The following is a 17,860-nucleotide window of genomic DNA, read 5'->3' as shown; positions in this document are numbered from 1 at the left end:
ACATGTCTCTTAACAATAAAACTCTTTAGAATTCTGTAGTAATGCCTATACTGTATATATTGCACTAACTTTTTTTAAAATGTGATTTCTCGTAGGTTTTCGAGGTAATTTATTATTTAAAAATGTTTTTAATGATATTAAGTAAAACTCGGCCTTAAAATACAATATTTTCGAATGCGTGCGCGACTCGGATATTAAAAAATAGATCAGAAACGGAAAATAAAATTTTGGATATTTTGACAAACTTCAAGTTTGATATAGTATAAGAGCTTTATAAAACATTATAGCAGTTTCAAGATTTTTTTTCAAAATGGCTCAAATACAGTTTTTCTACCTTCACTTCGGCTATAAAATTTTTTTGCTATATCAATGATATTCAATTCACAAGTTTTTTGTGTGTATATATTTAACAGCATACACCAGTTTAACCTTGCTTGGTTTATAGTGCTACTTAACCAAGTTTTGACTCTTCTTAATGTGCTGAAACCACAACTTTTTGATCGCAAAATAGGCTCTCTAAACGTTTGCGTCACAAATTACAAAACACTTGTAATTTAGTGTTAAAAAGTTAAAAAATGGCTGAACTATGAATCATCGATATTCTGATTATATTGCAAGTTCACATAAAGTTTTGTATCAACTGACTTAACTTATTAATTTTTTTATCTATTAACCTCAAACCTTCGAAATTTTGACTAAATTGGTTATTAAGCTCATCAGTTTTTAATTTAATACAATTTTCGACATTATTTTTGCAATCTGTTTCACTCGTTACGAAAACGGATGACATATGGGGTACAGAATTATTTTCTAAACTTTTGAAGAGAGCAGTAGATTTAATTAAATCTCCAGGTTGCTCATTACGCAGATCGGATGCATATTTATTAAAAAAATAACAGCTGTTAACAACGTTATAGAAACTTCTTGAACATTTTGACATAAACTTTGTGCAAAAAACGCTGTAGTCACCTGAGGGAGGGTCATTAAACGTTGTAAAACATTTATAGGAGCAAAAATTATTTTGAAAAAAATGGTGATTGGAGCTGCAATTAGCTGTAAAATTGTTATTGACTGCTTTGTTTTGAAGAGATTTTATATAATTTTTAGCAATATTTTCTATAAACGGAATCTCATGCATTTCGCTTTCAAATGAGAAACGTTTTATTTCTTCATTAACCAAGTTCGCAAACTGATATTCTTTTTCGTGTACAAAATTATCTTTATTTAAATAAAATTGACTAAAAGTGTTAATATCAAACTCAGGAGAAAAAATTACTATGTTCTTCAAAGAATAAACAATAGCTTTATCTAGGCCTAAAAACTCTATAACATTTAAAAGGTCGTGATCTGTATGTAAAATCTCGGATGATTTGTTTTTTAAATCTGCATAACTTCTAAAACAAGGCAAGCTTTCTGATATTTTACATTCTGAAAGCAACAATTTTGAATCTGGAATTAAATAAAAACATTTTGGACATAGGTAAAGCATCTCGTCCGATTTGCTGTTAAAACATGAAAATCGTTTACTTTTACATTTTATGAAAGCATTGCAAACACTGCAATTAGTACATCCAAGAAGAGCTAACGATTTTAAACTTGAAAAGTAGTTTAACAGTGTGTTGTCATAGGCTATTATTGTAAATAAATCAATATATAGTGGTTGCGTAAAGCTTAAAAACCACTCGGGGATTTTTTCCTGCGTTGTTTTGAAAGATTCAATAATTCTCCATCTCGAAATAATATTTCTTTTAGTTCTTGAAATTTCTTCATAAATGCTGTACGTAATAATAAAGTATTTATGCCAAAAGAGTTTAATTAGATTTTCTAAAACAGGAATCAGTTTTTTTAAACAATTCTGCGAATAAACAAACGCTACAGAAAAATCAAAGTTTATTTTATCATATATATGTTTTTCGTTAGTTACGATATTGCTTTGATTTTCTTGCTTAATCGTAACAATATCATTTAAATGTTCTTGGTTATTCGTAACTTTTTTATTTAAGTCTTTCATGGCAAGTTTATTATTTAGATGTTCTTCAATTAGTTTTGTTTTTTCATCCAATTTTTCTAAAGAAAGATTTAAGTGTTTATAAAAGTTATTTTTTAAATCATCTAAAGCGGAAAAAGCAGTGTTTAAAGTTGATTGTGAATATTGTTCGATTAAGTTTACTCCTTCTAGGAAGTAGTGTTTTATATACTTCTGTTTGATACCTTCAATTAACTGTTCTATTAAAAATAAAACTCCATTTTCCGGTGATATTTCTTCCCACCAAGATTGAGGCTGCTGTTCGCAAGCCCACATCATTAGCGTTTTGCAAACATAAGAGGTCATAGAACTATTATTTGAATATGATTTAACAAAACGATAAAATATAGATTTGAACAAAAAATATATATAGTTTTGCTTCTCAGTTCGATGAAGACTTAAAACAGTTTCAGCAGCAGAAAATGAGATTCGCCATTCTAAAAGATTATCTCCATCTGGTGACGATTTTGGAACGATATGAAAACCTTTCTTTTCAATTAACTTCACTAGTTCGAGGTCTGGCCAATATCTGATTCTTTTCGTCCAGGAAACAGCTTCAGAAGGCCAAAACAAGGCGTAAAATGAGGGAACGTTGTCAATAAAAATTACATTTAGGCTACCGTTTTTTGTTATAGAAGATAAGCTATCATGAATTATCTTTATTTTGCTTTCAAGTTCAGGTTGAATAAATTCAGTAAAGATTTTTTTCAAAACATTTGGGTAACTCGCGGGCATTATATTGTCCGCAAACTCAGTAATAAATATAGCTAAATTTGAAGCGTTTTCAAAATTGATTTTGTCTTTCAACCAAGCAGAAACTATGTCGTCAGAAAATCGGAAGTATAGGTCGGGATTACTTTCATAAAAATGTGTATAAATAGACGTATTCACAGGTGGTTTAAGTTCATGGAGAAAAAGAACTTTTAAATCCATGCAAAATTTATGTATCTTAAGTGTATAATTTCGAAGTTCGTGTAATACTTTGACCCATCTCTCCAAAACATCATTTATTTTACCCTGGTTGTGTGTCAATCTGTTTTCCCATTGAATAGTATGTTTATGTTCATCTGCTTTTTTGATGTCACGGTCATTTTTTTTACTGTAATATTTTAACTTGTTTATTTTTATTTCATCTATGTCAATTAAACATTTTTTAAGTTTACTTATTGTAATACTGTGGACACCTTTAAATTCATCAAACATTTCATTCAACTTAATAATTTCATCTTTGCATATTTTTACTAAATCTTTGATGTTTTCTCTTAAATCAATTTGAGATTGAACTTCAGTTTCAAAATATATAAAAGCAGAGCAACCTTCAATTTCTTTTTTAAATGTCTCACGATAAATTCCTAGAAGGCCTCTAACACTAATTTTTTAAAGTAGGTTTTCTGTTGGTGGCTGATTTTCATGAAATAATTCTTTTAACACTAATCCGGACAAATATTTTTTGTTCCCAAACGTTGGATTTTGTACATCAACAATAATTTTTTGCTTAATATTCGTTGGTAAATGAATACATATATTTGTATCGTCATCACACGTTTCTTTGATAGCGTAATTAAAGAACCCTTTATGTTTATCAACTGGTTCAAAACAAGATTCAAATTGTAATTTACTTACTGTTCCAACAACAATATTTAGATCGAATTCAATCTCAAAGCTGTTTTCTAAATTTGGATTTGCAAGTCTCGCTAACGAACCACCTTCTATTGAACTCCCTATAATTAAAAACCAGAGTAAATCAGAAAATAAAACAAAAGCTTTATATAAAATTAGATTATTTGAAATATTTTATCTTTAAATACATACACTCTTATTCAAATAAACTCACTCTTGAGTAATTGTCTCAAACATTTTCCTGTTACATATTGTTTAAAATCTGAAATTTCAAAAATTATAAATAAAACCAGCATAAAGTTTATGGTCTTTTTTAATTAGAAAAAGTTTTTCACCTCCTCCGCAGATCTTATTCTGCTTTCTCAAACACGATCCCATTTCAGTAGACAGCGCCGAATGAAATCATTTATATTTTTGAATAAAAGTACTCAATTAAGACAATTACTTTAATAAATAAAAGCATATACACAAAACGTAAAAAACATAAAAAAAAAAAAAGTCTAAATTTTATAAAATATATCTATATTTTTAGTAAAATTTAACTATATATATAACTTTTTGTCACTAAAATCTTATATTATTTTAGTGAAAAAATATAACTGAGTATCGTTGAATATAAGTCTAAATAAACTATAGAGATGTTTTATGTTTAACGAAGTCTTTATTTTGAAGTGTTTTCTAAATGTTTGCAAACCCAACTGTCTTGACTCTCTCAATTAGTTTAAATCGTTAAACTGTTTCATATGTTCTGAGTATATTCTGAAAATATTTTTTTTAAATGTATGTCAAAAAAAGCTATAAGGAAATATTCACATGTATTGAAATATCAACCCTCGTATTTTTCCTACTCAATCGATTTAAAAGCTAATAGTGGAGCACAGAACTTAGAAATTTTGTTCAAATTAGGTTGGATTTACTTCAAAAATTATAATAAGTAAAAATATTTTCTGTATAATGAAAATTTATAAAAATTTAGTTACGCACATTGACCACACAGTTAAAAAAGTTCTTTACTTTTACGGAATTATTTTATTACCGTTATTTTTACGGAAAGTACCCATTTAACAAAATTGAACGGAAATTTTTCCTTTTTTAAAATGAATTTTGAAATACGGTAATTTCCGTTGGAAAAAAGCTTTTGAAAGTTAAAGTAAATGAAAACTAAAGTGAAGTTTTAGCATATACAAACTTGTCTCATTAAAAAGCAATTTTAGATTTTTTAGCAAGGGCATTTTTTAAATATAACAAATAGCGTACCGTTTGTTTTCTAAAAATAAAACTACTTAATTTAGTGCAAGCGATTATAGGATTGATATTCGGACAAACACTTTGATTAACGTAAAGAGAAAAGGTCCTACAGGGAATATTCGGACAAACACTTTGATAAACATAAAGATAAAAGGTCCTAAGGGAAATTTGTAGATCAGATTCTAGATATAGTGATAGATTACCTCCAGGAACATTTTTTATAAGATTTTCTAAATCTGGAAATAATTAAGAAATAATGACTGACTGTCAAAACAAATAAAAACTTTGAAATTAAAAACATGGCTTATATTTTTTGAAAGAAAAGATTTTAACAACATTAATGATTAAAAATAAAGAAGTAGTATGTTGGCATTATTTGATTTTGTTGGTCCAGCAAAATATGATACAAGTTACTAGAATTCCACAAACAAAGATATTACACAAAAGAAACCTAACTAATAATAGCCCTGTTTTATCTTTAAAAGTTGTACACTTTCTTCGTTAGAACCATAATGCTGAAATATGGCAAAAGTTGAGAACATTATCCTTTTAGCAAATACAAATTCTAACCCTTCATAATTTTATTTTGAAAACAACAAAAAACTATAAATATAGTTTTTTAAGGATCTTTTTAAATAATTTAGTAAACAATAAGCAGCAAATAATAAAACTCAATTTGTCTTAATTTTCAAGCTGTTTTCAAATATATAAAAGTGTTTATAATATAGCTAAAATAAAAAAAAGGGCGCTAAATTTAAAGAGGCATTTAAATTATACTCCATCAAGTATTGAATATCTGTACTAGTCTGTTTTTAATCCTTCCATATTAGTGAAAAAAGGCTGACTCCCTTTAATTCAAACAAATAAAATTATTTGAGTACATAAAAACATCTTTTCTTTTCACCTATATATATACACACACACACACACACATATATATATATATATATATATATATATATATATATATATATATATATATATATATATATATATATATATATATATATATATATACATATATATATATATACATATATATATGTATATATATATATATACATATATTATATATATATATATATATATATATATATATTTATATGAATAGATATGTATGTATCTCAAATTTTATGTCATTTTACACTCTTTCATCTATAAAGATTTTTATGATGATTCTTGATAGATAAAAAACAGTGTAAAGTAAAACAACTTGATATATATATATATATATATATATATATATATATATATATATATATATATATATATATATATATATATATATATATATATATATGTATACATTATACTCGCCCCTATTTGTAATAATTTTTATACACCTGAAACTTTAGATGTTAAGATAAAATAAAAAAACATGTCAATCTTAAGCCAATAATTTAATTATTCAGATAGATAGCTATAAAAATAACAGTTTTGACAATAATATACGTCACACATTAATCATACGTCACACATTAATCAGTCAAAAATCTTTTAGAACCGAAGCAATTATCTTTTCAGAAGTTGATGGCATATTAACTACGTAACCATTTAACAAAACATAAAAAGTAAAACTGTTATGTGTGCACTACCAAGACATTTTGCAATCCAGTTGCATCTTACTGTTCTAACTTTTTTTTTAGTTCTATGTAGCTGTTTTGACTATTAATAATGCTTATCATTTTTCAATAAATTAAAGACATGTGTACGTAAATAATAAGTATCCACAGAAGAATTAATATTTATAGTATTAAAATAATATTGTTTTGAATATTTTTAATGCAACAGGTATCAAAATTTTCTGTCCTTTCTAAAAGAAGGCTTAGTTTTATTAGTTGCAGTTAGTTTTACTTAAATCTTTTTCCGCCTTTTTTTGTCCATGACACTCAATACATCATTTTATCTCGTCGACATTAAATTTTAAAAAAAAAACATTAAAATATGCTTTAGGATAATTTTTTCCAACAAAAAACCTCGTTCAAATTTTTTTCCAATGCCAATGTAAACTTATATTGCAGTCATAAGTCTTATAAGAAATAAATTACACTTAATAGAGCAGCTATGCTTACAAAAACGATTTGTTTGTCCGTATTTCAATCCCAGAATTCTAATTAGTAAATTTTCGTGACGTCGACCAAACGCAATGCTACTTTAGTATATTTGTGACTTTTTTTAGCTGAAAAAAGCTAAAGTAACATTAAATTTTAAATTGTATAGTTCTTCTTTATTTTATCCTATAAAAATAAATACCATAAATAGTAGTTTCTTTACATAGTTAAATACCATTTTTTAATTGAACATATTTGATATATATTGTATAGATCGTACAGACTAGATGTAGGGTAAAGCGGGGTAATAAGATCAGAAGGGCAATAGGATCAATTTTAGAATAGTCTAAACTAAATTACTTAATGCAGTTATGTAAAAAAGAAGCTACTTGTTTTTATATGATGGAGGTTTACTTACTAAATGGTACCTGGTCTTACTTATTAAATCAAAAGTTTAAAACATTTCTAGGGTTTACAGCTATTTTATAACCATTATTAATTTGATATTTATAATATCGATGTTTTTTACGGCAGTTCAAAGGCTTGTTCAAAGTTTATGAAAAACTTTACCGAACCAAGTGCTATTAAGTTTTAAATTTAAAAGTATATATCTAGTTGTTTGTTTTTATTTTTCTTGAAAGTAAAGTAGTATCTAAGTTATGTAAGTACTTTCTTAAATTTACACAATTCTATTTAAGTAATATTTTGACATAAAAAATAATTTAAATGTCTTATTTTATTTAGTTAAAAATAGCGAAGTCGTTGAGCCGTCTAATTAAGGTTTAAACATTTTAAACATATATCTTTAAGATTTGTTTACACAAAAAAAATTTTGTATTACTAGCAAAAGTAAGACTTATTTGAGATGCTTGTATAGAGTTCAAAACTTTTATTTAAAAATAAGTTGCTCTTAATGCCCTCCCTGAAGATGATAAAGCCAAGAAATGATAGATGCCTGGAATGCTGTTTTAAGAAAAGAAATGTCCATAAAGGCATCCAAAAGTTTCAGGTGTGACAGGAGAGCTCTTTCAAAACGAGTGAAAGGTGAGCTATCTATTGATGCTCATCCAGGACGAAAAACAGTTTTAACTTCATAGCAGGAAAAAGAGCTGTCAGAATGCCTTATTTTATTGACCGATTGGGGCTGGGGATTCACTAGAAACGAGGTAAAAGATCTAATTCGAGATTTTGTTAGAGCTAACAATATTTATACACCTTTTATAGATTGCCGACCAAGTAAAGACTGATTTCATGCTTTTTTGCTACAAAACCCTGAAATAACACCGAGAAAAACTGAACATTTAAGCAATACAAGAAGCCATGCTGAAAATCCTGAAACTATCAAAAAATGGTTTAATTTAGTTAAAAAAACATTGAGAAGTTCAGGAATTATAAACCTTCCTAGTCAAATATTCAACTCTGATAAAACAGGGTTCATCACTGACCCAAAGGAACAAATAGTATTAGCAAAACAAGGTGCTACTAGAGTGTCGCAGAGCATTGGTGGCTCAGGCCGGGAGCAAACTACTGTAAATTGTGCATGCCCTGCTAGCGGACAGATATTGCCATCATATGTAATCTACAAAAGAAAAAATTTGTATATGGACTGGGTTAAAGGTGGCCCTAATGGAGCTGTTTATAGTACTAGTAATAAGGGCAGGATGGAGTGTCCTCATTTTTTGGAATGGTTTCAAAACATATTTTTAATGTATACAAAGCATCTATCAAACCGCTCACGGGTACTTATATTTGATGGCCACATTTCTCATATTAGCTCCCCACTTATTGATTTAGCAAAAAAAAATGTTGTTCTTCTACGCATTCCTGGTCATCTTACACATCTTCTTTAACCTTTCGATGCATCTGTTTTTCGACCCGAAAAAAGTAAATGGCAACGTTTACTTCTAAAATACGTAAGAACACATAATGAACCAGTCTCAAAAAAACATTTTCCAAAATTACTACGCACCCTTTTTCAGAGTTTCTTCACTGTGGAACAAATCAAAAGTTGTTTTAAAGGAACTGGCATTTTTCCTCTTAACAAAAATGCTATTGAAACACGTTTGTTTAATCGATGTTTTCGGTTATCAGTAAAGAAACCTACATTCACCATTAATCACCTCACAAGATCTTGTTCAGTGCCTAACCTTCAAAGCATTTCTGTTAATGATGCTTCCCTTTCAACATCAATACCATCTGCTTCATCGTTACCCATTTCTACGTCATCTTCAGAAGACTCATCTATCAAATATTTTTTTCTAAAACAATAAAAGTCAAAATGTGCAGAGACGTCTTATTGTAGAAGATCTACTCGGGTTACTAGGTTTCGCTATGGTGAAAGTTTAACATCAAAAGCATGTTTAAAACGATCAAGAGAAGCTTCAAACTAATAAGAAAGAAAAAAAAAAGTTAAAGATAAAAGTTTGTAAATAAAAAGAGTTCCTACAGATAAAAATGGTAGTGATTATGATGACAATGATGACACTGTATGTCCTAATTGTGGTGTCAATGGAGATACAGGTGATCAGTGGGTGTGCTGCGATGCTTGTGACATTTGGTATTTGTAAAATGTATTGTAATAACTGAACTAGACGATGTTACTGTCATGGAATGGAAGTGTGGCAATTGCTCTAAGCCTATGTAAAATCAAGCTTAACAATTTTTATTGTTAATTTTTTTATTTTAGTTTAATTTTTTTATTTATTTGATGCAACTTCTACTGCTACTACTAGTGACTCGATGTAACTATCTATAGGTGTCAGCATAATTTCTAATGTTTCAGATATGACACTTTAAGGCTACGCGTTAACTACAAACTTAAGTATGTTCATACTTGTGTAAAAAAAGAATATTTTTGCAAAATAATGCACTGGCTAGAGCCTGGCAAGAAAATATCACAATATGTTTACCCCTAACTCTTTATTGTAAGGGCAATAAGGCAATAAAATATTTGTATACTATATTATAATATATTTAAATTCATTAACAGGTTTTTAATTTTATATAACAATCATTTTGTGTTTGAAAGTTATGATCAAGTAATATATACAGCCCCCTCATTTTGGGGAGGGTGAAAATCTCACATGATCATAACTTTTTATCACTAAAAGATTATAAGATCAAATTTAAAACCTGTTGATAAATTTGTATGTGTTATAAAATAGTTAAAAAAATGTTTTTATTAGCCCATTGCCATGGGGCGCAATGGCGTCAAAAGCTATGGAGCAAAGGTGTCAAAACTTTGGGGTATTGAAGTTCCGAGGCTCAAGTCACCACAATATTTTGCAAAACATTCTCATTTGACATTTTGATAAATATATATTAAAGTTCAATGCTTGCACAATGCCTAAAAGTGAACTATCTGAAACATCAAAAAAATCCTGTTTCTCCTAATTGCCAGTGTTAACTATTATATAGCTGTTAATTCTGTATAAAAAGTTGTTCACCTTTCATAAAAATGTTTTTTTTTTTATTAAAAGAATTTTTGCTTAAGATTCTCTAATATGAGCTTATTTCTTAGAGAGTAACTTAAACAAACAAAAAAAATTTCTATTAATTGGAGATAGTAGTGATCATTTAAGTAGAGATAAAAGGAATAAATGAGTGTGTTATTGCATATGTGACATTTTATCCAATGCCGAAGGCACTTTAATAAAGAGATGATATTTAAGTTATCAAATTGAAGTTTAACATTTGCGCTAAGTCTTGGTCAAGATATATAGATTGAATATACCTGGTCTTATTGCCCCCCTTTTCTTTTTTTTGCGATTTTTTTTTTAGCTTCAAACCAGTATTGGTACTATAAGAAAACTTTTTTTTTCAGAGTAAAGTGGTATGCCTGGCATAAACATATGCTGCCTGTTTTTAGGAAAAAAAGAAATTTTAAACTTCACAATAGTCATTTATTTCAATAGAAAAATCTTTAAGTATAAAAAAAAGTGGTCTTAATGCCCTTCTTTACCCTATATATTATATATATATATATATATATATATATATATATATATATATATATATATATATATATATATACATATATATTATTGTATACTTTGTATACTTAAAATGTTAGATGTATACTTAAATGGTGTTTAAAATCATTATTTTATTAGTATTTGTAAATATCTAAGAAAATTTATCTTCTGATAATATATTTGATAGAATAATTATCTGCACATTTCATGATGCTTTTGTATTTATTTAAGTGAAATATAAATATATTTTTGTGAAAATTATATTTAGATAAAGTTAAATACTCTACTTTGGGCAGTTTTATGGTATTTCTTCAGGGTTAGGGTCAGGGTCAGGGTCTCACTTCTTGCTTCTAATTTTTTGTTTTACTTGTCAATATTTCATCTTTACATAAGCTGATTTTATTACATTTTAGTTTAAATATGAAATGAAAACTTGTTTTCTCTTCGAAATATATTCATATTAATGTCTATATTCATATATATATATATATATATATATATATATATATATATATATATATATATATATATATATATATATATATATAATATATATATATATATATATATATATATATATATATATATATATATATATATATATATATATATATATATATATAAATACAGTGCCGGTTTTAGCTCTACCAGCGCCCTGGGCGTGATTTCTACGGCGCCCCTAGCTCAATTTAACCCCATGCAAAAAAAAAAAGAAAAGGGTAAAATGACCAATTAGTAATATTCAATTTAATAACCAATTAGTAATATAAATAACTATCTATTAAAAAGAAAAACTAATAAAATTTAGCTTTTCCTGTCTTTCTATAGGTAAACTCTTTTATGAGTTTTTCGAAGTCAATTTTTTTAGCAATTTCATTTTCGATTGACAAAGTTGCTAAGTTAGTCAACTTAGATTGGGATATTGTTGATCTTAGATTATGGGATATTGTTGATCTTAAGTTTTTATCAACTAAAGCTTTAAAAAATTCCTCTCCCCACTATCAACCGTAACAGGTAGAGTCAATAATATTCGCAATGCTATGCATACATTTGGATATAGCTCTTGTAAGTTGCGATCTTTAATAAAATTTAAAACAAAAACATTCTTATCATAAAAAATAGCTTTCAGATTTAGGAGTTCATCGCACAACATACTACCGTCAATATCTGACTTAGAGTCTACAGTTAATTTCAATTGGAGATTACTACAAAGTTTGACAAGGTCAGGTTTTTCCGTAATCTGTTATATATTGTACAAAAAAGACCATGATTCTGAATACTTACTTAACTGATTAAATCTTTCATTGAATGAAGTTAATGTAGAATTTAAAAGACAGTTGAAAAATTCAACTTCAAGTTTTTTTTTTCTGGGGAAGTTATAGGCTCATCACAGACAGATTCTCCAGCTTGACGCTTAACACATCGAACTCTTAATGTGGCTTTAAACACACGCTCAATTTCTAGTTCTCCGGCCAATTCCTTTGCCATTAAAATGGCGGATTTGAATCCTGTATTTCTATATTCCTCCAAAAAAGTGCAGCATTTTTTCAACATTTCTGTGCATTTACCAAAATCTATGTCTGATGATTGTAGAGATTTACTAACGATATTAACTTGAAAAAGTCATGAGAGACTTGAACCTCATGTTTTTTGATTTTCAATAGCCAAAGTATATTAAGCGAGATTGATGGCACTAATTTGATAACGGACTGCTTTATCACTGCTTATTCTTGCTTCCCAACGTGTGTCACTTAGCTTTTGATTGTATATATTCCCATATGATCGGTTAAAATTTTCCAACGATGAACAGATGCTGAAAACAATGCAAACAACCTCTGAAGTACCCCAAACAAAAGGACTGATTTTAAAAAAGACTTAGCGGCATCACATAGTACGAGATTGTAGTTATGACAGGCACACGGTACATAAACAGCTAAGAGATTTATTTCCATTTTCCTTTGAACCCCAATACTTTTTCTTTTCATGTTCACCCTGTTGTCATAACCCTTACTCCTACAATTGTTAAATTCCAGTCCGTATTTATTTAAAACATCTATAATAACTTCTGTGAGTCTTTCACCAGTCGACTCATTGACTGAAAAAAATTCTATGAAATGTTCCTTCACTGATATTTTATCATCATTTGATGATAAATCAACAAATCGTATTGCCAGTGAATTTTCTCTAAATGAGTAATGTACTGAGTACAGTCAGCTATAATGGAATAACATTTCAATTTCTTTGCGCGCGATATAATTTCTGACTTCAATTTTGTACCTATCAGCTCTATTAATTCATTTCGTTTATCTTTTCCGCACTAGTGGTCTGAAACATCACTCTTCGTAGCTTACCGCAAATGCTCCTGCATTACTGGATCAAATTTGGCTAAAAGTTGTACTAAGCCCAAGAACTTTCCATTATTAGACGTTTGTTGGAGGTACCTCGGAGGTATAGTTTGTTGGAGGTACCTCGGAGTGCCATATTGTTTTCAGCTAAATAAAGTGTAATATGCATTAACCTAGACAAAACATTATTCCGATTTGTTGTTTCTTTTCTAATCAAATGTTGCTCTTGGCAGTCTATTGTTTTCCCTGTTTTTAATCGTAGTTTCGATCCATGAAAGGTGAAACTTCTTATGAGTAGTGATTTACTCATGAACTTTTAACATTTCTGACAAGTGTTTCCAGTTGTTATATCCTTCAGATACTAAACTCGACGTTGATTTACTATAAAATAGATGGCAACAAAAACAATAAACTCGATCTTTAGAGACGGAGTATATTAACCAACGACGCTGAATTGTTTCGTTGTTTGCAAGTTTTTGTGTGAAATAACAATTAGAGAAATGCCGGTCTACATCATTCTTTGGATAATTATCAATAAGAGTTTGTACTTGGTAGTTAGATATTATATGATCAATAACTTTGCTATTTTGAATGAGTGGCTATATGGCTGGATCCGATATATTCATGAAAACAGTGCTTAAGTCATCTGGAATTTGTATGCACATCGCCAACGGAGTTTGTTGTACATCGCCATCGCAAGTAGATATTGTAGTTTTAGCACAACTTATCTAACTCATCACTTCAAGAAAACTTCATCGACAATATCTTTTATAACTATCTGATCTACTGATGCATTCGTTGCTATTCCAGACGTCGATGTAACATTCAGGTCTTGATTTTTCGTTGTGATATATTTCTCTATATTCATAAATTTTCTTATTTTTTGAAACTCTTTTTCTTTTCTGCCAAAAGAGAAATTTTTAATAGCGTAGTTGCAGCCCACTACTTATTGGTTAATGACCAATTAGTGCTAAAAACTTAACACCGACTTACTAATTGAATGCTTTTTAGTTTAACTCGTAAAATTTACCACGTCTTTGTAGAGTTTTCTTGACTTTCTTTTTAAAATGTAACAATAATAAGTTTTTAAGTAAAATAAAAGTACTTTTAAATAATAAAATGAATCTCGACCAATATAATGATTTAGCGCTAAATTTTGCCCCTTTATATTCGGCGCCCTGGGACATCGCCCAACCAAATCCTACCCTAACGCCGCCACTGTATATATATATATATATATATATATATATATATATATATATATATATATATATATATATATATATATATATATATATATATATATATATATATATATATATATAGATATATATATATATATATATATATATATATATATATATAGATATATATATATATATATATATATATATATATATATATATATATATATATATATATATATATATATGTATATATATATATATTTATATATATATGTCTATATTAATATGTATGTCTATATTCATATGTACATGTATGTCTATATTAAGATATAATTTATATACAGTCATTTGACATTGAAATGGAAACACTTTTGAAAATTGATTACTTTCTAATTAAACCATATGTAACGATATTATTTATATAAATTAATCACTCATTTAAAGTAGTTAGCGGAAAAAAAGATTTATGTAAACAAAGCATTTTGACATAAAAAAAATAAAAATAAAATATTAAAGGACGTATTTTATTGTTGGTACAACTCGGATATTTGTACAGAATGATTGAAAAATTATTAGAAAAGAAATCAATCGAAGTTTCAATAACCAATAATAGTAAAGTTAAAAGTAATATGCAGAGAATTAAAAGAAAAGATAATTTAAATGGTAAAAAAGCTGAATGTTGACATCAACCATTAGAGCTAAATTTACGGCTAATTTTTCAGATGAAATACTTATTAATAAAAAGACAGTCCACTAACTATTTCTGAGTTATCTAGAAAGTTTAAGATATTAAGAAAGTCAATTAAACGTTATATTGATAAAGTATTTAATTTAAAAAAAGCATTTAATTTACATGCGTTATCACCTTAAGCAATCGAGAGAAGGTTTCCAAGATTAAATTTTTTTTACAGATTTATTAAGAAAAACTAGACGAAAATCATAACAACGGATGAAAAACTATTCCACCTTACTGATTGTGATCAAAAATCCAAAAATATTTACATAAATATCAAAAAGCACCGAGAGTACACTATTATAAAAAGAAAAACTTTCTAAAATCCAACATGGTATGAGGAGGAGTTTGTGCAAAAGGATTAACATCTCTAATATTTGTCAAATCAGGAGTTAAAATTAATTCAAGTAACTGTATAGAGAGTGTTAGTAAACCATTTATTAAAAATAATATGAAAAGACCATATCCAAAAATGACTTTTATTTCCATCAAGATTCCGCATCTAGCCACTTTTTGAAATTGACCATTAAATTTTTAACTGACTAAAAAATCAAATTTATTCATCCTGAAATGTAGACACCAAACACACCAGATAACGCACCTATGGACTTTTTTACTTTGGGTTATATGTTAAATCAATTAAAAAAACGAAAAGCAAAAAATATTACAGTTCTTATTGAATAATATAAAAGATATATAGAGGAAAATCCTTCAAGAATTTATAAATAAAGCATTGATGTCCAGGTCTAAACATTGTAAACTCATCTATGATAACAAGGGTCATCAAATTGAACATTTAAGAAAATAAAAAATTAAGAAAAAAAAAAATTGCTTTTTAAATATGTTTCATTTTCAATGTCACATGACTGTATATATATACAGTGGCGGCGTTAGGATAGGGCCTGGTTGGGCGATGGCCCAGGGCGCCGAATATAAAGGGGCGAAACTAATTGATTATTTTACCCTTTGCCTTTTTTTTGAATGGGGTTAAATTGAGCTAGGGGCGCCGTAGAAATCTCGCCCAGGGCGCTGGTAGTGCTAAAACCGGCACTGTATCTATATATATATATATATATATATATATATATATATATATATATATATATATATATATATATATATATATATTAATATAAATGTCTATTATAAATTTATGTATATTATTTTCGTATTTACATTTATGTATATTTAGAAAAGAAAGCACTCGAAGGTGTAAGAGTTAACAAGTTAGTTATAAGGATTATAATTCATCGTTAAGTTTATTTATATTTAGAACAAGAAGAAAATAAAAATATTTTCAAAATTATAAAACTGCTTAATACTTTTTAAATATATCTTTATTTTATTAAAGTCTGTCAAAGTAGATATTCTGCATAAAGCAAAAAAAAAAAGATTAAAGATTTTTGTTTTTAACAATTTTTAACTTAAGCATGAACTTTTTTAAAAATGATAAAAAGTATTTTATTGATTTCATATTTTTTTTAGTGATGAAAATGGACCAGATAGGTAAAAATTATTTCAATTTTAAATTATCGATTTTCTGTTATATTATAATTATGTTTTATTATTTTTTTCTTTTTAGCTTACAAAAGGTTAGAACTAAGTACTGTAAACCGGGGGTTACTTTGAACGTTTTTGAAATATTTTTACATGCTTTTCCTTCACTATTGACAATAATTGAAATTTAACAAAATGAATATAGGGGCTAAGGTTGATTCGCACATAATTCAAGTTCAAAATAATATTTATACAAAAGAATTTTGTATAATATTAATTTAAATAGTCATTCAAAGTTACCCACAACTGGGGTAACTTTAAATGCGTTTTTTGTAAAAGCAGAATCTATTCAACAACTCCTTTTTTTGTTTTACAATTTAATAAAAACAACAAAAATAATAAAAATAATAAGTCTAGCTTCACAATAACTTGTTATTGCTAATCTAGTATAATATTATTTCATAACAAACACCCATTTAGTATCTTATTTTGTTTTAATGGGTATTTAAGTGGACTAACATAAAAAAAGTCTCATTTACATCGGTTTCACTTACAGACTATGCAAGTGGAACATCTTTACATTTTGCCAAAATATCCTTAAAAGAAATATTTTTAAAAAGGTCAAAAGTAATTTTTTTTTTCCCTTTGAGTCTGCTTTTTTCTTGACATCAACATGATAAAAATGTTAAAGTACATTAATTATCTGGCCAATGATTGAAGATGATATTTAAATCTAATGGATAAATCCCATATTTCTTTTAAAACCATTAAGCTACTAAGTTTTTGATTACCTTTTGATTTGACAAATATAATGGTTATAAGTAAATAAAGTACAAAGGAGATTTATTTTTTGTTATTCTCTGTGTTTTTTATAAACAAGAGATTTTTAATTGATCAAGTATTTTCTTACAATATTTTTTAAGAGATCAATAAAATGCAACATCAAGAGATTGCAATAATGGGTAAAGCTACCAATTATAGAACAAGATACTGTTTTCTTATCAACAAGATACTATTTAATGAATTGAATCAAACTGCCCTGACTTTGATTGTATTTTTAAATTATATATAAATTAGGAGGTCATTTTCGGTACGTGTTGTGCATAAATGGTCAGCTTTATAAACATAACCAGAGACAATTTGAACAGAAGCACTAAACATGATTGATGTAACATAACA

At 27.5% G+C, this 17,860-nt stretch overlaps 1 protein-coding gene across 2 annotated transcripts in view; it reads right to left on the bottom strand.

The window, feature by feature from the left end:
• Positions 1-215: 215 nt before the first annotated feature.
• Positions 216-17,860, bottom strand: part of LOC136080885 (uncharacterized) — a 36,080-nt gene continuing 18,435 nt past the window's right edge. For both annotated transcript variants that reach the window (XM_065798264.1, XM_065798263.1), the window contains exon 3: positions 216-3,747. In XM_065798264.1, coding sequence (XP_065654336.1) covers positions 3,404-3,747 — 344 coding nt within the window. In that variant the 3' untranslated portion in view covers positions 216-3,403. The remainder of the gene's footprint in view (positions 3,748-17,860) is intronic.

This window comes from Hydra vulgaris, chromosome 05, assembly GCF_038396675.1.
Source record: "Hydra vulgaris chromosome 05, alternate assembly HydraT2T_AEP".
In the NCBI taxonomy this organism is placed as follows: Eukaryota; Metazoa; Cnidaria; class Hydrozoa; order Anthoathecata; family Hydridae; genus Hydra; species Hydra vulgaris.
This window is presented reverse-complemented; position numbering and strand designations above follow the sequence as displayed.